Here is a 26,179-nt window from a genome sequence, read left to right as displayed (position 1 = left end):
GAATCTAATAATTAAAATAGTAATTATTTAATAAAAATTATAATAGTATTATTGATTTTTTTATATCTATATATCACTCAATAGCATTATAAAAGAAATTATTCAGAGGGCAATTAAAAAAATATATTTTTAGCTCAAGGAGATATTAAGGACATTAAAAAAAATTTTTTGCTTCAGGGGGCTATTCAAATTTTTTAGGGAGCTCGAGCCCCTGCGCGCCCCCTAGCGACGCCACTGGAAGGAACAAAGGTTTGGAAATATATTCGCGAAATCTCGAGGCTTAGGTAATATTTATCTGGTTAAAATATTGATTTAGCCGTTTTTAAAAATCGGCTCAAATCCTCAAAACGAGCCGTTTAACAACACTAGATATATATACATTTTTTTTAAATAAAACACTTAAAATGGAAGAATTACATTTTACAAATTTAAAGAAAAGAAATATACTTATTCCTCACCCTGATACATCTCCAAAACATTAAATTAAGTATGAGAAAAAAAAATATATTATAGTGTAAGGAGGAATGGTTGATATTTAGGATTAGTTAAATATATTGTTTAAAAATAAGCCTTCACTCATAAACATTTATTTATAAAATGGGAAAGGAAAAGAAAAAAGTTTTAGAATTTAATATACTTTTTTTAAATTTTATTTTAGGGAAAAAGTGGAACTGCCATTACATATATAAATAGGAATCAAGCCATAAAACGATTGCAAATATCTTTATCTGATTTCAGGTTTTAAAATATATTTGATTTAACCTAATAAATATTTTATTAGGCGTTTATGCATTCTTAAAGGAATTTATCCACATGATCCTAAACATAGGCATAAGCTAGATAAGGGCAAAGACATAACTCAACCACAAACATATTATTTATTAAAAGACATACAATACTTATCCCATGAACCATTAATTGAAAAATTTAGAGAGTTTAAAGTAAATATTTTATAATTCCTTAAATGTTTAAATATGATATTTTATTTTTTTTAAATTATGTATTTGTAGATCTTTGCTACAAAGTTAAGAAAATATACTGCAAAAAAGGATCATCAAAAAGCAAATTTAGTAAGACAAAGCAAGCCTAAATTTAAATTTGATCACATTATTAAAGAAAGGTATGATTTATTACATATAAATATATTTATATTGGAACAGAGATGATATTAGCAGAGTTAGGGAAGGGGGGGGGGATTGCTGACATGAAAATTTCTGATAAAACCTATATGATAATTTTGTGCAAGTCCAGACTGGCATAATAATTTTTGATAAAGGGCCAAAATCTAAGCTTTAAGTGCCTGGCTACTGAGCTGATCTTATTGGTAAAATCAAATTAAATAAATCTAGGCTCCAGCAAATACCAAATTGAATTGCTTTCTTTATCATTTATTAAGGGTTTGCTAGATATACTTGGGTAAGTCAGTATCCCATCTAATACCATTTCCCATTTTTTATAGTCCTGTTCAGTACTATTTCTAAAATCCATTATTTATGACCTATTATCATTTTCATAGCATCTTTGCTGGTCTTCATTGATGCTTTGTCTCATTACTCCCATTGAGGTGTTCCTTTTAACCCAATTGTCTTGTTCAACATGACCTTACACCTTAGTCTATATTTCTTCTCATCACCATTTAAATTGCTTCTATACCAATCTACAATTCACTGTTTTATTGAATTCCCAATGTTTTATATTTAAATAAATCATAACTAGACCTGTGCTGAACACTCAATTTATAGCATCAGTTTTAGAAAGATTTTTTTGTCGGTGTATGTTGCCCACCAAATTTTGCCATCGTGGTTTCACACTATTTGAAATTTTTAATAATTAATTTAATTTGTGATTTAATGTATTAAATTTTTTATCAATTAAATATATGCTCTTAGTTCCAACATTGTTAGTAAGTCTGCTCAGTTCTTAAATTATTTCTTGTCTCACTCCTATTTAAATTCATTTATTTTCTTATTCTCAGAAATAGACTAACAAATTTCACTTTTACTCAGGTTTGAGGCACACAAAACATATTAGTAATATTCTATTATTTTTATAAAAACAAATTAAAATAATTGGCTTTTCCATTTAACAACTCTTCAAGCATGTCCAGCAAACATGTTTGTTGGTTGATCTCATGCAATTACAACTCATTCATTTGCTTTGCATATTTTCAATAAAACGGATAAATTGATAAATATTTTTTTAATTCTGCAAGGCTTGAAATTTAGGTCAGACCTATAAATTATACCTTATCTATGCAATAAAACTAATCAAGTTTTAATTTTTTTTAATATAGGTATCCAAATTTTGCAGATGCTATAAGAGATTTAGATGATTGCCTTACCCTGTGTACTCTGTTCTCCAAGATGCCAAAGACTAAATCTATCAGTAGTGGAATGGTCAATACCTGCAAAAGACTCACTAGTTTTAACTTACTCTCTTTTCATTATTTTTTAAAATAAATATTATTATTTTTTTTTACCAAACGAGGAAGATAAGTTTTTTTTGTAAAAATAAGAAGGAACGAAATGAGAGAAAAAAAAATCATTTTTAATTTTTAAAACTTTATAATTATTTATAAATATAAAATATAAAAAGTCGAATTTTCAAACTTTGTCCTTCAAACTCGGGCACTTAGAAAAGTAATGATATATTTATTTATAATATATTAATATTTGTAATTAAAATCAGAGCTGTAAGTTGGGTCAAGCTTAGGCCTCAAAATAAATATAAATTGTGGACCTAGCTCTGAGATATAAAAATTTATTTTATACCACTCTTCCAGAAGGTTTTGGAACCAAAAATGCATGTTTAGGGCTGTGCCGATTCTCATATTTTTCACCTATCCGATCCTATATTTTCCGATATTGCTTCAAAACGGATCCGATATTTATACTGATTTTTCACCACCTTCTTTTGAACCAAATGTAATTAAGAAATCAACATTTTTTTATGCAAAAAATTGAGTTATGCATAATTTTTTTATTTTTATAATTAAGGTTATAATTAAAAAACTATATATTTAATAATATATCCATTTTATGTTGTAATGAATTATAAAATTCTAATATATTAGATTTTTTAAATAAATATTAGAGGCAGAGACCTGCAGAGGTACCATTCGAACTGCCTGGATTTTTTTTTTCAAAAATTTTTTACAGCCCGGCTCAGCTCGGCCCGGGTTTTATATTTTAAGGTCCGACCAGCCCTTTTTTTAAATATAGTTTATTTATTTTTGATTTTTATAGTTAATAATGGCGATTTCAAACATTTGGCTTTAAAATATATGGTCGGGCACGGATTTTTTTTAAAAAAAATTTTCAGGCCTGGCCTGGGTTAATTTAAAAAATTAAAATACGGGCCGGGCTTAGGGCCAGGCTGCAGGTTTCTGAAGGATCTGCTTCTAGATATGGATTATCTATATCCCCTGCCTACTGAAGGCAGACTCAGATGATTCCGCAGATAACGCATTTTGCATAATTATATAATTCAGATACCATATTTAAAAAAATTCTTTTATTTAAAGTATAAATAATAAAATTGGCGTTATTAAATTAAATTAAACATTTGGTGTTCTTTTCTATTTTTATAAAAAAACTTTTAAAATACTATAAATCTATTTAAAAAAGAAATAAAATTTAGAGAGTGTTGTGCATTTGCATTGTTTAAAAAAAAAATTATTTAGAAAATTTTATAATAATGTAATATAAATATACATAACATAAAATAAAATAATAAAAAAAAAGATCGGATCGGGTTTTACAGATACCGGCGCCGATCCGACATTTTTGGAAAACACTAAATATCGGTACTGATCCGATATTTAATATCGGCACAGCCCTAATGATTTTAGAAAAGCTCAATGGGAATATGATTTAAAAAACATATATATATTCAAATGTGCTTTGGTACTTGCTGGGTTCCCCCAAAAAATATATGATTTATCACTCTGCATCAGCAAAACAGAATAATATCATTATTCCTGGTCATTTTTTTGTAAACGTTTAATTTTTTAATTTCCATTTTTTTTTATCAAATTTACTTCTATTGTTTTTTTTGTTGGCGTTCAGTTGAAAGGGGAAGAATTTTGGAATCTATAATTGGTTGATTTAGAAATGAATACTTCTCCTGACTCTTGATTTTTTGACTATTTTTTTTAAAAAAAAATGAAAATCATTTTAGACCTTTAAAAACAACCCATAATTTTAATATGTTTATCTTTTAAAAAATAAACAAAACCTTATTAGGTTTTCTTATCAATCAAAGGAATATACTATCAGATTTCCATAATGGGTCAATTGATTACCTGGGTTGTTCCATACGAATTTCCATTTACGGTATGGTGTATAATAATATAATGAATTATTATTTATTTTATTGATTCTTATGAATGGCGTAGGCGGATATCGAGGTGGACCTTAAGATGATGTGCACTTTCATAGACTTTTACATCAACTTGCTCGGTTTCGTTAATTACAAACTCTACACCGATAACAATTTAATTTACCCACCCAAAGTAATTTTTCCTTCTTTTTTTTCTTCTTACATTATTTTCCATCTATCATATTTTCCCTATTTTTACTTATTTGTTCTTCAAAAAAAAATTATATGGATTAATCCTGACAGATCAGAATCGGAGAAATTATGGCCAGTTTTACCTAAGTTAAATGGGGTGTCGAACTTAACCGAATCACGAAACCAAATTGAACCATTATAATTTCCTGATCAAATCGATATGGGAAAAATCTAAATGAGAGAACTGAAATGTTATAAATTTTTGCTAATCCTTTCATAGTTTTTTCTCTTCAAATTATAGTTATTTTTCTTAACTAATTAGCCATCATTTTAAAATATTATTTATTTTATAAATAAGTTTTGCTAGATTATTAAAAGGGGGTAAATTTTACAAAATATATATATAATGTTTTTACCTAGTATGGTAGTTATTAAATAGAAGAAAATGGAAATGGGTTACTTCCTTTTATTTTGGGGTTCACTTGATTATTTTTAACGAAATAAATATGTTTTTTTATTTACAACACAATACCAAGCCTTTCATAAACACAAAAAAACTACCCTTATTTTTCTTAAATTCTTAAATATTTATAATAATAATAAATATAATTTTTAAAAATTTTATTACGCATACAAAATATAATAAACAAATTAAAAAAAAATTAATTAATTAATTAATAATCAAATCCTTACAATAAACAAATTTTACAAATAAATAAATTAACAATTAAGTCTACGACAATGATTTACTATAACTAATTATATTAACATCTAACATTAAAAATAAATGAATTTACAATTAAATCTACGACATTGATACATTATTATTATAACTAATTACATTAACTTTTAAAATTGCGACAGTAATAAACTTGGCAAAACTAATGACCACATATCACACCTTCCCCTTAAACAAAACTAGACTCCTCTCCCTCCTCATCCGACAACATGTATTCTAGGAGGTGGTCTAATTCTCGATCTACACTTGAGACTCCGTTTCCTCCTTCTCCCCTCCTATACATCCATTCGGCCCTGCCACGTTTCCACTTAGTCTCCATAACTCTTCCTAAGCATCTGTTTCACCGGGATCCCGTTGCTCGTCACTCGTTGACCGTCGTGGCCTTCCTTCGCTTCCCAAGACTTCGGTTGCTCGTCACACCCGTTATATCGCCCTGACCGCCACGTTCGAGTGGACCATCGGCGTTGCTATAGGTGTGGGGAGCAAAGACATATTAGAAGTATGTTTTCAAGGAACGTTCAAAGGCAAGAGAGGCAGACTGAAGTATTAGTATTGGAGCCAACGGGAGTATATGAGACTTGGCCAAAGGAAGAGCCAGATAGTACTATGGAAGGGTGGACCCATGGCCGGGGGAATAACAAGGATCGAATATGCGTGTAACCAGTAATGTAATCATACCGGAGTCTTGGGAAGCGGAGGAAGGCCGCGGCGGTCAGGGCGATATAACGGGTGACGAGCAACGGGATCCCGATGAAACAGATGCTTGGGAAGAGTTATGGAGACTAAGTGGAAATGTGGCAGGGCCAAATGGATGGACAGGAGGGGGAAAAGAAGGAAACGGAGTCTCAATACATGTTATCGGATAAGGAGGGAGAGGAGTCTAGTTTTTTTTGAGGGGAAGGTGTGGTATGTGGTCATTAATTTTGCCAAGTTTATTACTGTCCAATTTTAATTGTTAATGTAATTAGTTTTTAGTAATGATGTATCATTGTCGTAGATTTAATTGTAAATTCATTTATTTTTAATGTTAGATGTTTATGTAATTAGTTATAGTAATGTATCATTGTCGTAGATTTAATTGTTAATTGATTTATTTTTATAATTTGTTTATTATAATTTTTTTATGCATAATTTTTTTTTTTTTGATTATTATAAATATTGAAGAATTTAAGAAAATAAAAGTTAGATTTGTGTGTTTGTGAAAAAGCTTTGTTTTGTGTTGTAATATTTTTCGAGTAAAAAAAAAACATTTATTTCGATAAAAAAAAATCAATTGAACCCCAAAATAAAAGGAAGCAACCGATTTCCATTTTCCTCTATTTAATAACTACCATACTTGGTATAATATAAAAATTATAACATATATTACGATTAATTTAATAAAATTTAAAATTTATGAGAAATGGAGGAAATAACCTAATATTTTGTTCAAATATAACTAGGATGTAACTATTCCACACTCTGGTTCTAAAGGTTTTATAAAAAAAATATATGTAAACCATAAACGATATCTTAAGTCATTTTCGCCTTCATTCCGGATGAACGGGAGATTGGACAACCAATATATTTCAATTTTCCTCCCCCTTTTTTTAAAAAATTCTAAGATTCCCTGGCATAATATTAAATGTTCCCAAAACAAAGTTTTCTAGATCATTCGCCACCAACTCTATCGATACCGAGATAAGCATGTACACCCAGCATGATAGTCAACTCGAGAGATTGGGGTCCTTCAACGAGGATCTCCTTAAAATTAACAATGACGTTTACCAGGTTTTCGTACTTTTCATAACACGATGTTTTCTTCTATATTCTTTACAATTTTTTTTCTACGTAATTGTAATTTAAAATTATTTGAAATTTAAATTTGATTGTTATAATATCCTTACATCATGCCCACGCATAAAATTTAATGGACAACAATTTTCTAAAAGAAAAAAAATAAGGAAAATTTAATCTATCTTTAATAAACGAAGTTCGGATAAGCCTAAATTTAAGTTCTTCCCTAATTTTTTTTTTTTACCTTAAGATTATTTTTTGTAATTAAATATATAAAAAAAATATACCATAAAATTTTTTCCTATTTCAAAACGACTTATTTTCTATTTGATTTTATATAAATCAATGACCTTAATTTATTTATTTTTGCATCATTAAAAATTTTAAGAAATAAGAATTACATTCAAATATCATGTTTTTATTTACTAGAAATAATTTTAGTTGGAAACCTTATACTAAAGCATTCCTTGAACGTTTGACAATCATTATTTAATAAAATGCAGGGTAGTTATAAATATATTATGAATACGTACCTATTTACTCTCTAATATATGAAAATTATTTGAAATTAATACAACTGATAAGCAGACGATTAAAATTTGAATTTGCAAACCCATAAAATGTCTCAATTTTTGTATTTTTGTAGTAATATTTTTTTTTGGTTCACTATCTTTTTATGCCCTTGAACGCTCCCCCCTCTTCTATTCGTCATTTATAGCTCTATTTTGGTCAATAAAAATAAAACAATTTTAAAAAAATTGCAACATAAATTTCTAAGCATATCAATGTTTATGGACAAAAATATAAAAAAATATACTTATTATTCTCCAAATAAATTTTGATCAATCAAATAATTTTTATATTTGATCGGGTTTGGGACAAATCAAAAAAATTTGGGACTGCGTCCTGGAAAATTAGGCTAAATATGGACCTCCACCGAATAATGTTGTTTTATATTATATCACCCAAACGTTAGCTAACTCCAATATGAATTAGCCCAAATTTTTGCCTAAAAAGATGACTTTAGCCTCTAAGAATTCAGAGGATTTTTTTTATAGAATAAAAATTTGGCTATATAGTTTTGGAAGTTGGCGAAGGATCGGAAATACAACATTTTTATCGGGTATGTCAAAGTCCTCATCACGAATTATTTTTTCATTCTTAGGCCACCCATTTTCGTAAATACGTTTATTAAAATAGTTATGAACTCTGATAATGAGAGTTAATAATAATATATTTATTTGGGGAAACGTAAACAGGAGAATTTGCAATCAGATCTTGCACACAATTTAGACGATGAAGAGCTAAAAATTTTACATGGCGGAACCATCGAAAACGAAGTAAAGGACGTTTTTGACCAAAATTTATTCCAAAACCTGAGATTTTTCTTGAACCGGGAAGTTCCCAAAGACGCTCTTACCTTCATTATTAAGTACACTGAAATTTTATTTATTCATATTAATTTTTTTTTTGGGGGTTGGGGGCTGGGATTAATAAATTTTTTATGATCTTTTAATGCTGGCCGGTAAAGAAAATATAGGAAAGTTAGGCAGACCTGCACTGGAGAGCGAAAAAAATTAGGAAATCTAGAAGTATTCGGCCAATATAAAATTTGATAAAATAGGGCATTGACCATCGGTTATGAAGAAAAGTAGCGGTGCAAAGATTGTATAATAAGTTATTACAGGATTCTATGTACAAAATGCAACCTTTCTTTGTGCTTGAATAATAATAGAAATTGTTTTCTATCTTACAAAAAAAATAAAATTTATATTTTGTACAATTTTATACATAATAATGTGCCAATGATTCCATATGGCATTGCATAATTTTTTATATAAAAGCTTCTTATAGAAAAAATTTTTTTTCATAGAAAAAAAGTCAGTGGGGGAATTTATTAAAAATAATTAAAGAAAGATCTTTATTTTCAAAAATACTAGATCATCTTAACAAGGATTTTCATTCAGATCCTTATCCAAAATTCATTTTATATTTGTCAGAGTTTAATTAAAATTTATAATATAAAGTAACGTTTTGCGTAACCGTTATTCAAAAAAAGAAACCGTTAATCGTTACCATCCCATTAGAAACGAGTAACGAACTGCATTCCACTTCCTCATAAAAAAGTAACGTCGTTCGACACAGCTTTACAGCACTTGTGCCACTGTACTCATTTTTTAAAATAATCATTCAAACATTGGTAGGTGATCATCATATGGGTATTGTTACATCTTTCTATTATTTTCTGGGATTAGTAACATTTGAAAACTTTGAATGTTCATTGACTTATTACCTTGACTTTGAAGTCAAGTCTAGTGTTGTTAAAAAGTCGAGTTCTTACGACTTGCGACTCGAGTCGTAGTCGTAAAAAACGGCTCCGACTCAAACCGATCAAGGAGCCGCATGAGTCGGCTCACTTAGTCGGCTCGCTTAGTCGGCTCACTTAGTGGGCTCAGAGGGTAGCTTGAGTTTATTTTAAATTTAGAGCCAAAAATTATTTTTATGTTATTGAGAAATTTTAAATAATAATGTAGAATTTTATTTATTTATTTTTAGTAAAATAATTTATTTTATTTATATTTTATTTAATGCAAATAATATGTTTTGATTTGATTATAAAAAAATGGATTTATTTATTTGATTTTTTTTTAAATAAAAAAAAATTAATATTTTTGAGCTAAAAATTTTAAGCAAAAAATATTTTTGAAACATATTTTGCTGATTTTTTGAAGAAATTTTATTCTTTTGTTTTATCATAAAATTTTATTCTTTTTTTAATTATATCATAAATAAATAATCTTTTAGGTCAAATCTTCTATAGTTTTTTTATATTATTTTTATAAATATATCTATATTTTAAGTTTATTATTGGAGGTGGCTTTTTCTAAATATTTTTTTAATAAATATATTTATATTTTAAGAATATTAAAAGAGGTGGTTTTTCTTTTTCTAAATAATTTTTTTTTAAAATATATCTATATTTTAAGTATATTAAAAGAGGTGGTTTTTCTAAATTATTTTTTTATTAATATTTATGTCAAACTTTTTTTTAATGCGACAATTGTCATATGCGTTAATTTTTAAGATTTTTGAAATTTTTGGACACAAAAGGGTTATAATATAATTTATATTGTAAAGATATTATATTATAAATTCAATGAAGATGTTCCCTGGAAAAATGATAATTATCATAATAGGTAGGTATATTTTTGAACATATAAGATTTTTTTGTGACGCTAATGGGCAAAAATATGTTTCTTTAACAGGTAAAATTTAATGTAGATGTACCCTAGATAAATGACAATTGTCATAATCATTGTTTTTAAAGTTTTTTAAATTTTTTTGACGTAAATAGGCTAAAATAAACATTGCTAACATGTCTAAATAAAACTTTAGTGAATATGTACCCTAGATGACAATTGTCATAATCGTTGTTTTTAAAGTTTTTCGAATTTTTTTGACGTAAAAGGGCTAAAATAAACATTGCTAACATGTTTAAATAAAATTTTAGTGAAGATGTACCTTAGATAAGTGACAATTGTCATAATCGTTGTTTTTAAAGTTTTTCGAATTTTTTTAACGTAAATGGGCTAAAATAAGCATTGCTAACATGTTTAAATAAAATTTAAGTGAAGATGTACCCTAGATAAGTGACAATTGTCATAATCGTTGTTTTTAAAGTTTTTCGAATTTTTTTGACGTAAATGGGCTAAAATAAGCATTGCTAACATGTTTAAATAATATTTTAGTGGAGATGTACCCTAGATAAGTGACAATTGTCATAATCGTTGTTTTTAAAGTTTTTCGAATTTTTTTGACGTAAATGGGCTAAAATAAGCATTGCTAACATGTTTAAATAAAATTTAAGTGAAGGTGTACGATAGATAAGTGACAATTGTCATAATCGTTGTTTTTAAAGTTTTTCGAATTTTTTTGACGTAAATGGGCTAAAATAAGCATTGCTAACATGTTTAAATAATATTTTAGTGGAGATGTACCCTAGATAAGTGACAATTGTCATAATCGTTGTTTTTAAAGTTTTTCGAATTTTTTTGACGTAAATGGGCTAAAATAAGCATTGCTAACATGTTTAAATAATATTTTAGTGGTAATGTACCCTAGATAAGTGACAATTGTCATAATCGTTGTTTTTAAAGTTTTTCGAATTTTTTTGACGTAAATGGGCTAAAATAAGCATTGCTAACATGTTAAAATAAAATTTAAGTGAAGGTGTACGATAGATAAGTGACAATTGTCATAATCGTTGTTTTTAAAGTTTTTCGAATTTTTTTGACGTAAATGGGCTAAAATAAGCTTTGCTAACATGTTTAAATAATATTTTAGTGGAGATGTACCATAGATAAGTGACAATTGTCATAATCGTTGTAATTTATATACATTCTTAAATTAATTGTTTAATAGGTTAATATAAAATAAATTGATTTAAACAAACGAATATATAAAATATAAGTTTTATTTATATGAATAAAATTATAATTCATGCTAAACATTTACTTTTTAATTAATTAAACAATTTGATATATAAATGCCATAATAACAACACGCGAGCTTAAATTAACATGATTAAAATCTATATTTTTATCGATTTGCATCAATAAAATTATAAAATAATGATTATGACAATTGTCACTTATCTAGGGTACATCTTCACTGAAGGTTTATTTAGATATGTTAGCAATACTTATTTTAGCCTATTTAAGTCAAAAAAATTAAAAAAACTTTAAAAATAATTATTATGACAATTGTTACTTTTCTAGGGTACATCTTCACTGAAATTATATTTAGACATGTTAGCAATACTTATTTTAGCCTATTTACGTCAAAAACTTTAAAAATAACTATTATGACAATTGTCACTTATCTATGGTACATCTCCACTAAAATTTTATTTAATCATGTTAGCAATGCTTATTTTAGCCCATTTACGTCAAAAAAATTCGAAAAACTTTAAAAACAACGATTATGACAATTGTCACTTATCTAGGGTATATCTTCACTTAATTTTATTTAAACATGTTAGCAATGCTTATTTTAACCCATTTACGTCAAAAAAATTCGAAAAACTTTAAAAACAACGATTATGACAATTGTCACTTATCTAGGGTACATTACCACTAAAATATTATTTAAACATGTTAGCAATGCTTATTTTAGCCCATTTACGTCAAAAAAATTCGAAAAACTTTAAAAACAACGATTATGACAATTGTCACTTATCTATGGTACATCTCCACTAAAATTTTATTTAATCATGTTAGCAATGCTTATTTTAGTCCATTTACGTCAAAAAAATTCGAAAAATTTTAAAAACAACGATTATGACAATTGTCACTTATCTAGGGTACATTACCACTAAAATATTATTTAAACATGTTAGCAATGCTTATTTTAGCCCATTTACGTCAAAAAAATTCGAAAAGCTTTAAAAGAAACGATTATGACAATTGTCACTTATCTATCGTACATCTTCACTAAAATTTTATTTAAACATGTTAGCAAAGCTTATTTTAGCCCATTTACGTCAAAAAAATTCGAAAAACTTTAAAAACAACGATTATGACAATTGTCACTTATCTATCGTACATCTTCACTAAAATTTTATTTAAACATGTTAGCAATGCTTATTTTAGCCCATTTACGTCAAAAAAATTCGAAAAACTTTAAAAACAACGATTATGACAATTGTCACTTATCTATCGTACATCTTCACTAAAATTTTATTTAAACATGTTAGCAATGCTTATTTTAGCCCATTTACGTCAAAAAAATTCGAAAAACTTTAAAAACAACGATTATGACAATTGTCACTTATCTATGGTACATCTCCACTAAAATTTTATTTAAACATGTTAGCAATGCTTATTTTAGCCCATTTACGTCAAAAAAATTCGAAAAACTTTAAAAACAACGATTATGACAATTGTCACTTATCTATGGTACATCTCCACTAAAATTTTATTTAATCATGTTAGCAATGCTTATTTTAGTCCATTTACGTCAAAAAAATTCGAAAAACTTTAAAAACAACGATTATGACAATTGTCACTTATCTATCTTACATCTTCACTAAAATTTTATTTAAACATGTTAGCAAAGCTTATTTTAGCCAATTTACGTCAAAAAAATTCGAAAAACTTTAAAAATTACTATTATGACAATTGTCTTTTATCTAGGGTACATCTACATTAAATTTTACCTGTTAAAGAAACATATTTTTACCCATTAGCGTCACAAAAAAATCTTATATGTTCAAAAATACCTACCTATTATGATAATTATCATTTTTCCAGGGAACATCTTTATTGAATTTATAATATAATATCTTTACAATATAAATTATATTATAACCCTTTTGTGTCCAAAAATTTCAAAAATCTTAAAAAATAACGCATATGACAATTGTCGCATTAAAAAAAGTTTGACATAAATATTAATAAAAAAATAATTTAGAAAAACCACCTCTTTTAATATACTTAAAATATAGATATATTTATAAAAAAAATTATTTAGAAAAAGAAAATCCAGTATATATTCTTAAAATATAGATATATTAATAAAAAAATTATTTAGAAAAACCACCTCTTATAATAAAATAAACTTAAAATATAGATATATTTATAAAAATAATATAAAAAAACTATAGAAGATTTGACCTAAAAGATTATTTATTTATGATAAAATTAACAAAAGTATTTCTTAAAAAAGTTAAAAATTTATTAAAAAAATCAACAAAATATGTTTCAATATTTTTGTTCAAAAATTATTTTTTGCTTAAAATTTTTAGCTCGAAAATATGAATTTTTTTTTATTTAAAAAAAATCAAATAAATAAATCCATTTTTATTATAAGATCAAAACATATTTGAAATAAAATTTAAAAAAATTTTTTGTTTGCTAATAATAAAATATTAACATTAAATATAAATAAAATAAATTATTTCACTAAAAATAAATAAATAAAATTCTACATTATTATTTAAAATATCTAATAACATAAAAATAAATTTTGACTCTAAATTTAAATTAAACTCAAGCTAACCTCTGAGTCCACTAAGTGAGCCGACTAAGCGAGCCGACTAAGTGAGCCGACTAAGCGAGCCGACTAAGCGAGCCGACTAAGTGAGCCGACTAAGCGAGCCGACTAAGTGAGCCGACTAAGTGAGCCGACTAAGCGAGCCGACTAAGTGAGCCGACTAAGTGAGCCGACTAAGCGAGCCGACTAAGCAAGCCGACTAAGTGAGCCGACTAAATGAGTCGACTAATGCGGCTCATTTAGTCGACTCGAGTCTGAGCCATTTTATCGACTAGAAACTAGGCTCGAGTCGTAGCTAAGTCGACTCGGCTTAGCCGTTTAACAACACTAGTCAAGTCTACTCAAGTTTTTTTTTTATTGCGTCTTCATCAGTATAACTATTATTAATTATTCATCTCCAAAAGAGATTTAATGTAATAAAAAACGCAAAATAAATATGTATCTATAAATGAATGCGGATACTGCTAATGTGGAGAAAATGTTTTCGGATCTAAATAATGCAGCAAGTCAAATTAGCAGAGTTGTTAAAAGATACTTTTTAAATAGACCTAGATACAGATACAGCTTCTAAAAAGTTGTCTTGATACAGATACAATTTAAAATACAGATACAATTTAAAATACAGATACAATTTAAAATGTATCTATATACAGATTTTTTATTATACTCTTAGATAAGGTTTGAATAAACCTAAATTAGGATTCTATTGTGAAAATTCACGAAATGATCTAAAAAAATTATTGACTCGATATCACATTTATCAAAAAATAGCTAAAATAATGATTTTTAGATATTAATATAATATATGATTAATTTAAATAATTTATATATATCATTAATAAAATAATATAATATATGATTAAATGATTATAAATAAGTATTAGATTTCAGTAAGAACCACTTCTGTCGGCAAATTATTTTTTTTTGTGGAGCTAATGTTTTGATCATTTTTATAAATGAAGGATTTTCAGCAATTGAAAATGGCTAAATGCTATCTATAATAAAATCAGTTATTAAATCATCTAAAGTGGTTTGGGTTAAAGTCTGAGGTCCCTTGGGACAAAAATCAATGGACGATGAGCCTAGTCCAATATTTTAATAGAATTTTTCTCCTTCCCCTTTTTTATTTGGATTAAGGAGTGTTTGATGTTTTCTCTAAAATTTAAAATTAAATTTGTAAAAGTATCTATACTTAAATGTTTTACAATGTTGCAAGTTAAGGTAATGCTAACTAAAATTTGCATATTTTTTGGTAGACGTGGCAAACATTTTACTAACAGAGATTTGTTTTATTTATTTTGAGTTATTATTTTAAAATATGGTCTATAAATTGGCCATGGAAGAATGTCGTCATTTTCGTCATCAATATTAATCTTAAAAATTAATATAATAATTAATAGAATAAAATAAATACCAATTCCATTGCAATTAAAAATAGCAAATTCCTTGAGATGGATTGTAATATCAGAATTTGATTGTTATTGATAACTCGGACATAATATTTATATATTCTTTTTTATATATAAGTTTTAATATTTTACATATATATGATTTTTTAATATATATATTAATATTAAGTTATATGCTCATATGAAATAAAATAAATTTTACATTCAAGTATTTTTATTTATAATATAAAAAAGCGTTAAATATAAGTATATCAAAATGTATCTTAAAAAGTATCTAAAAACAGATACAGATACCTTTAAAATAATATCTAGATACAGATACTTTAATAAAAAATCTATCTAGATACAGATACCACATTTTTATATCTAGATTCCTAATAACTCTGCAAATTAGTATGCGGCGGAACTAATATTGAAAATTTGCTTTTCCAGAATATAATAAATTAATCTACAAATATATTACAGAATGATATATTGCTAAGAAAGAAAATCAGTATTTATAGCAGCGCTATAGAATCTCACTAAAAAGAGGCTATGAATTTAACTCATAATTTGCGTTTTGAATCCATTAAAAATTGCCATCGCTTAGCTACTCGACATTTTACTGTCATTATGAGCGTCCTAGCACAAACCTTCTCAATTTCATTAGACGTTCTGGGATAATATCCATTTGTCCTTCGCAATCGGATCAGGCCTCTGACAAATATAAACTTCGGTCTTATTCGGAAATATTCACCAAACCGGCAGGACCTACAGAAAAGGGGGGATGTCTATCCCGGGCTTCTTATGCGTAAAAAAACGGGCAGAGTTTGCGAATATCCATATTGTCATTTACATTTTTTTAAAAAATTTCTTAGATCTTTTGGAGGCGTCGTTTCCTGGCCCGATAGTTGTGGGATAGGCTTTACTTACGATCAAAACAACGAGAAAATAACGCATCAAATTGTTGACCGCAATAACGATCAGGATGGGAGGAAAATTTTTAGGAATAGGTTTATTTTTTTTAAAATTAATTTATTATCGGTTTACTTTCTACGTTATTATATTTTTTTCTTTCCCCCATTTAATTTCATTTTTTTTTGTTTCCATCCTTTCATTTATTCATAATTATTTAGTTCCTATTTTATATTATTTTTTCTTTCTTTCTTAGTAATCTTTTTTTTTTAAAAATTCAGAAATAGGGGTTGAGTTTCTTTATATACTACATGTACATTTATTTTGCAATCATTTTTATTCCCTCTCCTTCCACCCCCACACTATATCGTTATTATAAATATATAGGTATTACATCCAACCCCAATGGGTATTCGATTGTGTCAACGCTCAAAAACTCCTCGATGTACAACCTTATTTTCCGTCCACTACTCAAGAATTACCACCTCACACATCCCCTTTCTACGAAATGCACCCATCCAATATCAGCGATGATGAAGGTCTATATATTTTTTTTAACTTTGGTGATTAATACGGTATACTTTGATATTTGAAACTAATTATCTACTTTTTTAATTAGTCAATCCCTTCAGTGCTAAACGAAATATTGATATATTTGATGGCATAACTGAGTCTTTGTGATCATGTATACTAACTTAAGGTACTAAAGCAGTTCCTCATATTTTCCTATCCCTTATATTTTTGGAGATATCAAGGGTCAAGTTATGCAAAATTTTATGCCTATCGATTCATTCAATTAAAGATTTACTAATTAATGATTCTAATAATCAAAATAAAGTTCACACTAAAATCCTTTTTGTCCAATTTTGATAATAAATGCAAATTCAGATTTTAACATTTCATAGTGAAAATAGATAAAAATGTCAATAATAAAGAAATTTTTTTTTAAGATAATATGCTATTAATTTTATTTATGTGATATTATTATTATAGTAAATATTATATTTCATGTATTTCGGCGATATTTTTTATTGGTAAAGTAAATATTTAAAAAGTAAATGAAATGGCATGTATTATACCGTATTGGCCAAAAATAATTTTTCTAACCATCCAAAACTTATAATATTTTTTAAAATTTTGCATAAATATGTTTTTTTGTGAGAATCTTTGCTAGTGTTGTTAAACGGCTCGTTTTGAGCCGATTTTTAAAAACGGCTAACTCAATATTTAATTCAGAAAGATATTCCGCAAGCCCTGATGATTTTGCTCATAGAAGGACCAAAGGTCTAGGCATACATTAACGAAATCTCTAGGCTTAGGACAATATTTTTCTGGCAAATATTGAGTTAACCGTTTAACAACACTACTCTTTACTATTATATAAAAAATATAGTATAAATACATTTTAAATAATAATAGAGCTTAATCATATGTGCTTATCTATTGAATAAAAAAAAATTTGTTTTTGTATCCAATTTCCATGGTGAGAACCAATACTTGGCATTCCAATTTTTTAAAAATAAATATTCAGATTGGTCTGTGACTGACACTTGTTTAAAAATAAATCAAAGAAACTAATTATTGGGTTATGCCTTTGAGAATATCCATTTTACACAATTTCCGAATAATTTTTATTGATTTAAAATATAAAAAAAATACTAATAATGAAAATTTGCCGGAAACGGCCTTTTTATAATAACAAAATCGAGAAATAAAAAATAATTCTTACAAAATACAAATAATATGACTCATTATGAGTCTTATAATCCTGAGCCAAACCAATACGTCTAGGTTAACAAACCAGATTATTGCGCGTGATAAAAATACATATAATGAACTTATAAAAAAAAATATATATACCATTATAATAATTTTAAAAAAAAACACCAATTATGTCACTAATTATTATTTATCGGAATTTTAAACTTTGATTATATGGATCTCTAAATTAAAAATGAAATAACAAATATTTTAAAAAAATAGAATTGTATGCATTTTATATCGTTATTTAGAATTCTAATGAATCTTTAATTGAATGGCAATCGCGTAAGGACAAGGTCATTTTTTTTATACTAATTAAAAATCTACATATAAACAAATTATATTGTAAAATACAATAAAGCCCCATATTAGGCTAGGCTGACTTGATATCTATAATAATGCAAGATCTATGATATTAAGATTTGATCACTGCTTTAGCTACGTGCACCTTATCATGGCTGCTCCGCGAATTCGCGCTAACTGTGGATGCAGAGTTAGTTAGTTTACAAAATTAACCAATATCTTAAGGAGTCTTAAGATTGAATGAATGTCCCAACTATAAATTGAAATCTAAACCAGGTTTTTCTTTTAATTTTAAACTATTAACCAAAAAACAAGTGTAAACTCTAGGGTATGGGCTGCCCTTTAAAGCCTATTTTTTAAAAAAAAACTGACTATGGAATAAATTTAAATTATATCAATGACCAAATAAAAAACGTGATGAATCATTTAAATATATGCATTTCTTTCTATCTTTATGACTTTCCTTTAAAACTAACATATTTTTTTTGCAAAATAAATAAATAAGAATAATCAGTATTAACCAAAATTTTCAGAACTCGTGATTGGGAATTTAATTTTTTTAAAAAATTATTAATGGAGTTATATAATTTTAATGAATACTTACTATTTATTTGTTACAGAGGCAATTGAAGACAGAGAAGGGGCCAGTAACCCAGAACGAGTATTAATATTTTTATAAAATATTCTCTTTATACTTTCATTTGTCAAAAGGTATGAAGAACTTAGCAATGGCACATATAGTTATTTTTCGAATCCCAGTTTTTTATTTAAAATGCTGACATAATTGGAGTTTTAAATTATCTTTTTTTAAAATTGATTTTATAACCAACACTGCCACTGTACTTGCTATAATATTTTTTTTTAAATTAAAATGCCTTCGATTAGGAAGTTCAAATTACACTATCTTATCCATAAGGCACTCTTTTTTAAAAAAAAATTTTTTTTATTTTTGATAGCCATCAAAGAGACTCAAATCTGATAAACAAGATGATGATGCTGAAATAAACGACATCACGAAACCTCGAAAAAATATGGGTAAAAAACATATGAGAAGCGAGCATGGCCGTTCCACTCTTGCGAATAGCTCTGAAACATCGGAGAAAGCATATGGTGTTGAGAAGGAAGAGAAGAAACTTCAGGAAATGATGCTTAGCAAAAAGTATAAAAGGCTTTATCACAAAATGAAGAAGGTTCAACAATTCAGGGAGAAAGAGGTATAAATTTTATCATTTACTGATTTTTTTTTTCATTTAAAAGAAACTTGATAAAAATTATTTATTTATATTTTTTTCATTTACAAAGGCTAAACAATTGAAACTGAAACGTAAAAAATTGGTAACGAACGCCACAAATGACAAAAAGAAAATTGAAGCATGTTGAAACTTTTTTTTATAAAATAAAAGTTATATCATTATACGTTTGATTTTTATTATACTTACATAATATAATTCTTGTGACGCTTTAAATAGTATCAAATAATTTTTTTTTTTGGATTATCTTTCACAAACTATCAGAGTTGTTAAAAGAGACTTTTTAAATGGGTCTAGATACAGCATCTAAAGTGGATTTAGATATCGATACCCTTTTTACGGGCTTATCTAGATACAGATACAATTTTTGTTATATATATTTTTATAATGCTTAATTTAGGATTCTATCGTTAAAATTCGAAATGAGCTAAAAAATTTATTGAGCTGATATCACATCATCTATACACAAATATATAAATAAAATAATGATTGTTAGATTTTATTAATAAAACATCAGCAGTTTATCTCTAAATTAAATTTTTAGCTACACTAAACTCTCTACCAGCGCACTTTACAGTAGAGTGATTGTTATATTTAATTACATAACATTATATTGGTATAATCAGTAAATATATTAAAATATCGACACTCATTTTTTAATTATTTAAAATGTGATGAGTGTCAAAACTTATATTAATATTTATAATCGATACTCATTTTTAAATTCAAAATGTGATGAGTGTCAAAATTTATATCCAAAAATCTAACATTAAACTATTCACGATTGTCTAGAAATATTGATCCTAAAATTATGATATATATTTTTTATCCCTTCTCTTAATCTTCAATTGCAACTCATCAAAAATGAGCATACACATGCCATTGGCATTCACTCAACTGCATCAGTATTTTTAGATTTGATGGAGATCATTCAGATGTCATAACCAAATTGAAAAGGGGGTCAATTTCTAATTTGGGGCTATTCCTGTATAGAACCTTAGCCTCTACAAATCCTAGCACAAACATTTTTGATAGCAAAAGTTTTTTATATGTCCTATTTGCGACTAGAGAATGAATTTATTTTTAAGATAGATATATATCTCAGCTATTTCAGAGTTATGACACGATAAAAAAAGTAGGACATGAATGATAATAAAAAAAATCATCATGAAATATAGGGGGATATGATGGTATTTATAAGCCCTACCTTTAATTTAAAATATATTTTTAAATAATTTTCACAGTTTATTAAAACCTTATAAACAAAAACCATTAAGTGGTTTATTAAATAAATTTAATTTTAAGAACAAAATTGTTATAACTGGATATTATTCAAATTTTTATCGATGATATGGACAAACGGGTTGCGTTTAAGAATAAATTTATGAATCTGACCAATAGTGTGGCATTAAAAATTATGCGGGGTCCTCAATTTGTTTTATTTCTAACAGATTACACTATCTATTTAAAGTAAAGATAATTTTATGTGTTTCATTTTCATTTTTAAAATTAATGTTTTATTAAATAGTATATATACTTTTTTCTAGATATTGAATCTTTGAAATTAATTTGTAATTAACTATTAATTTATATACAAAAAGTTCTTATAAAATTACTAGTCAAAATATTTTATATATAAAAAAAATATATAACTTGTACATATTATTTTCATGTTTTAGTTTTAAAAAATACATTTACGTAAACAAAATTTAACACATTATTAAAGGAAGGGGATCAACAAATCCTATATAGCCCGTTTACATCGGAGTTAAATTGTTAGAAACTCTTTATTATTTTATGCCAACTGAAAACTTTTTTTATATTTTGCTTATTGTCATAAACTCTACTTAGGTGTTTTTAAATTAGTTAAGCCCCCAACTTAATAATTTGAAGGGATGACACGTAAACTTAGAAGTAAGGTCACTGTATTAAAAATAGGAGTATACAATTCAGATTAAACGATATCATTTAAATAACCTAAAAGACTTGTTGCGTCTTAAGGATGCGAAAATTATTTTGAAATTATAAGATTTTGTCTTGTAAGACTGCGTCCTTCATTATCAGCGTAATGCTGCAGAGGCAATTGTAATGTGGGGAAATGTAGTATCTTTCAATTATCTATATTATCATTACTTGTGTTACTAAAAGTCCGATTTGGATCCATTTTTTAAAACGGCACCTAAAATAATATAATGTAATCAAGATTTGGCAAATAGAGGTCTAAGAATTTTTGCCAGCTATGAGCAAAATCTTTATGCTTGATTAATATTGTTTTGGTTATAATTTTAAACGGGCCATTTTTAAAAATCTACCCGAATCGGGTTTTTAACGACACTAATCATTATCAACGAATTATTAAACACACCTACTCATTTGAATGATACATTTTGAGATAAAACTACACTTTTTATTATCGAATTTTTGTATTTTTCAGCTTCATTTCATTAATCAAATGGCATATTATTTTACTTTCTTTCTATTTAATTCTTGAGATAGATATCAGTTTAAACAAAAAGTAACGTTAAGTTATAAAGTGGCCTAAAAGAAGTGATCTTGGATGATCTTAAACTCGTCTAATTTATTATTTAGCTATTAGCTTTATACAGTATTGCTAGTATAAACAATTAAAGTTACATTTCACTTTCAGTATGTAATAATAATTTTCTAATAAATAATATACTTATGAAAATATCCAAGTAAAAAAAAGAAGTTAAATTCTAAATATAAATTATGATACAAGATGATGCGATTTAATTGATAAATGGGTGAATTTTTTGCCTCGTTCATAAAGCTTATGTAATTGTGAAAATTATAACTTATTTTGTAATTTTATAATCACTTTTGACTTTATACTAAGCTTTTCTATTAAGTGAATAGTTAATTAATTAATAAATTGAAATAATATTTGTAAAAAAAAAAATTTGGGCTCCTATATCAATGTAGCTAGTGTTGTTAAACGGCTCATTTTTAGCCGAATTTTAAAAACAATTAACTCAGAAAAATATTGCCTAAGCCTCGAGATTTCGCTATTAGATGTTTAGACCTTCGGGCCCTCTATGAGCAAAATCTTTAAACTAGCGTAATATTCATCTGAATAAAATATTGAGTTAGCCGTTTTTAAAAATCGGCTTAAATGGAGCCTTTTAACAACACTAAATGTAGCATAAAAGTAGGATCACTTTTTTTAAAGCGGTTTCCTAGACACTTTTCCAGTAATTTATTTTTAATTTCAAAAAAGTTTTTGCATGATATATATTTTATACTGACACTAAACAAATTTTTATTTTTTAAATTTTATTATTCAAATAAATTAATTCGATAAATTCTTATTTTTTTTTCAATTTAAAAAATAATTTCTTTTGAAAAAAAATATTTCATATCTTACCAAATTACAGTTAGATATTTTATTATTTTTAAGTTTTGAAAAAATTATTGAATATTAACATTTTAGTGTCATTATATTATTTAAAAGAAAAAAATAAAGATATTGAATACTGATTTTTATTTAAAAAAGAATAAAAATTTGTTAAAAAAATTCGTCCCTGGGTGGGCTTGAACCACCAACCTTTCGGTTAACAGCCGAACGCGCTGACCGATTGCGCCACAGAGACTTATGCATTTGCAGGTATTTTTTCTTATATATAATTTATAAAATTTGGAGCATAAAAATCAAAATAATCGATTAAAATTAGAAATATTTTCTTTCTTTAACGGTTAGGATATCATTAATAGAGATTCGTTATTTTAAATATTCAATTTTATAAAAATAAATTTTATATTATTCGATGATATTATTTTAAAATTTATAATTAGCTATATTATGATGATTTTAAAGATTTACTCATAAAATTATTATTATATCGTCTTCAAAATCAAAACAGATATATTCGTCGTGGAATTATCCGTATAATTATTTTTTAAATGATCAAAGCGATTTTGGTTTTTAACAATCACGGAAAAGTTAGATTAACTAAATTCTTTCAATATTACGTAATAAGCTACTCTAATTTTTAATATATAATTGTTATGATATGAAAGACAGAGGAAGAGCAGACACAAATTATAAAAGAAACTTTTCATTTAGTTTCCAAACGTGATGATACTGTTTGCAATTTTTTAGAGGGTGGTAGGTATTATAACCTAATATTATACTTATAATATTTTAAAGTTTAATAGGAGGATCTGATTACAAATTAATTTATAGACATTATGCTACACTCTATTTTGTGTTTTGTGTTGATCCATCAGAAAGTGAATTGGGCATATTAGATTTGATTCAAGTTTTTTAATATATTAAATCTGATACAATTAATGTAGGTTTTTGTAGAAGCTTTGGACAAATGTTTTGAAAATGTATGTGAATTAGATCTGATATTTCATGTGGATAAAGTTTATATAAGAAACATTGCAATACTTTTATTATATAAAAGGTGCATTATATTTTATCTGAAATATGCATGGGTGGGTTAGTGTTGGAAACAAATTTGAATGAAATTGTTAACAGAATTGAAGAGCAAAATAAAATAGAAAGAAATGAGGTTAATATGAATTTTCATCACTTTTAGTAAATATTATTAATTATTTTACTTTAGTTTAAATTATTTTAAGACTAGAATAGAGATATTTAATACTGTGAAGATTTTTTATGTCTACATTTCTTGAATATTTATAGTAAGGTTGGTAATGTAATTTTTTAAATTTAAATTTTTTGATTTAAAGAGTTATGGATTAGTTTAAAAAATATCATAAATCATTATAGGGTTAGTTGTTGAAAATACGTGAATGAACCATGATCCATCATATACTATATCTTTTAACCAAATCTAACTAGTTGATACCTGACTGACATTCACTATAGTAAGTAATTTGTTCAATTTAGTGGGCTTCTTACTAAATCATGAGGTTTACACAATATTATTTTGGCTAAAATCTTAATTGGGCTGTTTTTAAAAATCGACCCAAATTGGTCTTTTTAATATTAATAGTTCATACCTTATGATGGGCAAAAATGATTTGTTTTGAAATAATCTATCAGCCTTTAAAATTTTAAACTAGTCTGAACTTATTTATTCTTACTCCTAATTAAAGTGTTTGGTAATTGTCAAATGTTGGTCAATTAGCTTAAATCTTCAGGAGCATGATGGAGAAAATACATTAATTTTAAGCTTTTAAATTTCTTTTAAATTTGAGCTGTTATATTTTTAAGAAAAACCCCTAGGCTAAATTGATAGATTTTAGCTAAAAACTCAGTTTTACTGGCTAAAAATATTGTAATTACTAATTTTAAAAATAGCAAACTCAACATTTTATCCAAAAATATTAGACAAGAACTGAAAATCTTGCTCATAGATGGTACAGGTGTTTGGATTTTTATTTGCGAAATAACAATGCCATTATTTGACAGCTTAAATTGAGCCATTTAACTACACTAGTAATTATCTACTTTTAATGCAATAAGATGCAACTATCTTAACTTGATTAAGGTTTCTCAAATTTTATCCAGTAAAAATTACAGTTCTTTTCTTTTTACTCTTAAAAACATATTTAAATACTGTTCTTTTCACATTCGTATAATATTGTATTTTTAGATTTAGTTTTAGTCATTGTTGCAATTAGGGAGTCTCATTGATAGTCACTCTTTCTTTTGTATTGGATTATTATGCATATGTTGTTTTTTATTCAATATTATAAGATTTACATTATTATTTGTGATTGTTTGTCAAGTATAAAGAGGAGTAAAATTTGTAAACAAATATTTAAAGGTAAAACTTTTCAAACTAAATTTTTGGGAACAAAGTGAACCCCCCCCCCCTTATCTAAATGGAAAGAATGGATTAAATTTTAAGAAGTTCTACTTACAGAACATACCTCACTACGATATAAATATATGTAATCATATTAAGTGGACAGCTTAAAATATTTCTAAATTATTTACTAATATTTATTTTTAAAAGGCTGGGATATCAGCTGCTCCAGCAAGGGCTCTCTCTTCCATGAAAAATATGAATATTCCTCAGCAGATCAAAGACAATATAAACATCAAAATGCCAGACTTACCTTCCATAAACCTTTCTAACCTTAAATTTCACTAATATTATTTTTATATAATAATGAGAAAAAAAAGAGTAATTATATTGTATTTATATGCCATTATTACTTTAACTCAAATAACATGATTTTGTAATACGAAAATATTATTTTGCCAATTTGTATTTTTTTAAATTAAATTTTGGCTTGAAATGAATAGAAAACCATTGAGAAGTTAATTTAATAAGCTTTAAAGAAACTGAGTTTTATTTTTAGATCTAATAATAAGGTGGAAATCATTTTAAAATAACTTAATTAATATCGAGGATCCAAAATATAATATTCTATTAAGGGGAAAAAAGGTATGCTAGCATTTTCATTAGGGGATCAATGCCAGGCCATTTTACATCTGCTTAAAAAAATACTATCCACATTTAGAATATCTGATTAAGAAA

General features: G+C 26.3%; 2 protein-coding genes and 1 non-coding gene across 3 annotated transcripts; 2 read left to right on the top strand and 1 right to left on the bottom strand.

Moving 5' to 3' along the window:
* The first annotated feature begins 562 nt into the window (after positions 1–562).
* LOC135923337 (pescadillo homolog) lies at positions 563–20,153 on the top strand. Its single transcript, XM_065458025.1, has 15 exons — positions 563–618; positions 659–738; positions 782–941; positions 1,011–1,120; positions 2,294–2,421; positions 2,596–2,639; positions 4,245–4,334; positions 4,397–4,513; positions 6,893–7,021; positions 8,287–8,459; positions 16,347–16,481; positions 16,771–16,922; positions 19,068–19,108; positions 19,404–19,661; positions 19,750–20,153. Exons 1-15 carry the CDS (start codon positions 598–600, stop codon positions 19,825–19,827), a joined length of 1,716 nt encoding a protein of 571 aa, XP_065314097.1. The 5' UTR covers positions 563–597; the 3' UTR covers positions 19,828–20,153.
* Positions 20,154–23,143: 2,990 nt separating this feature from the next.
* Positions 23,144–25,883, top strand: LOC135923431 (AP-3 complex subunit sigma-1-like). Its single transcript, XM_065458166.1, has 7 exons — positions 23,144–23,322; positions 23,579–23,687; positions 23,736–23,827; positions 23,866–23,977; positions 24,015–24,086; positions 24,128–24,235; positions 25,652–25,883. Exons 2-7 carry the CDS (start codon positions 23,619–23,621, stop codon positions 25,787–25,789), a joined length of 591 nt encoding a protein of 196 aa, XP_065314238.1. The 5' UTR covers positions 23,144–23,322; positions 23,579–23,618; the 3' UTR covers positions 25,790–25,883.
* On the bottom strand, positions 23,235–23,308 carry Trnan-guu (transfer RNA asparagine (anticodon GUU)). The gene has a single exon. It is a non-coding gene; the product is annotated as a tRNA-Asn (tRNA).
* Positions 25,884–26,179: the final 296 nt, after the last annotated feature.

This window comes from Gordionus sp. m RMFG-2023, chromosome 2, assembly GCF_954871325.1.
Source record: "Gordionus sp. m RMFG-2023 chromosome 2, tfGorSpeb1-WG-v2, whole genome shotgun sequence".
Taxonomy (NCBI): domain Eukaryota; kingdom Metazoa; phylum Nematomorpha; class Gordioida; order Chordodea; family Parachordodidae; genus Gordionus; species Gordionus sp. m RMFG-2023.
Note: the sequence above shows the minus strand (reverse complement) of the source record. Positions and strands in the feature narration are given on the sequence as shown.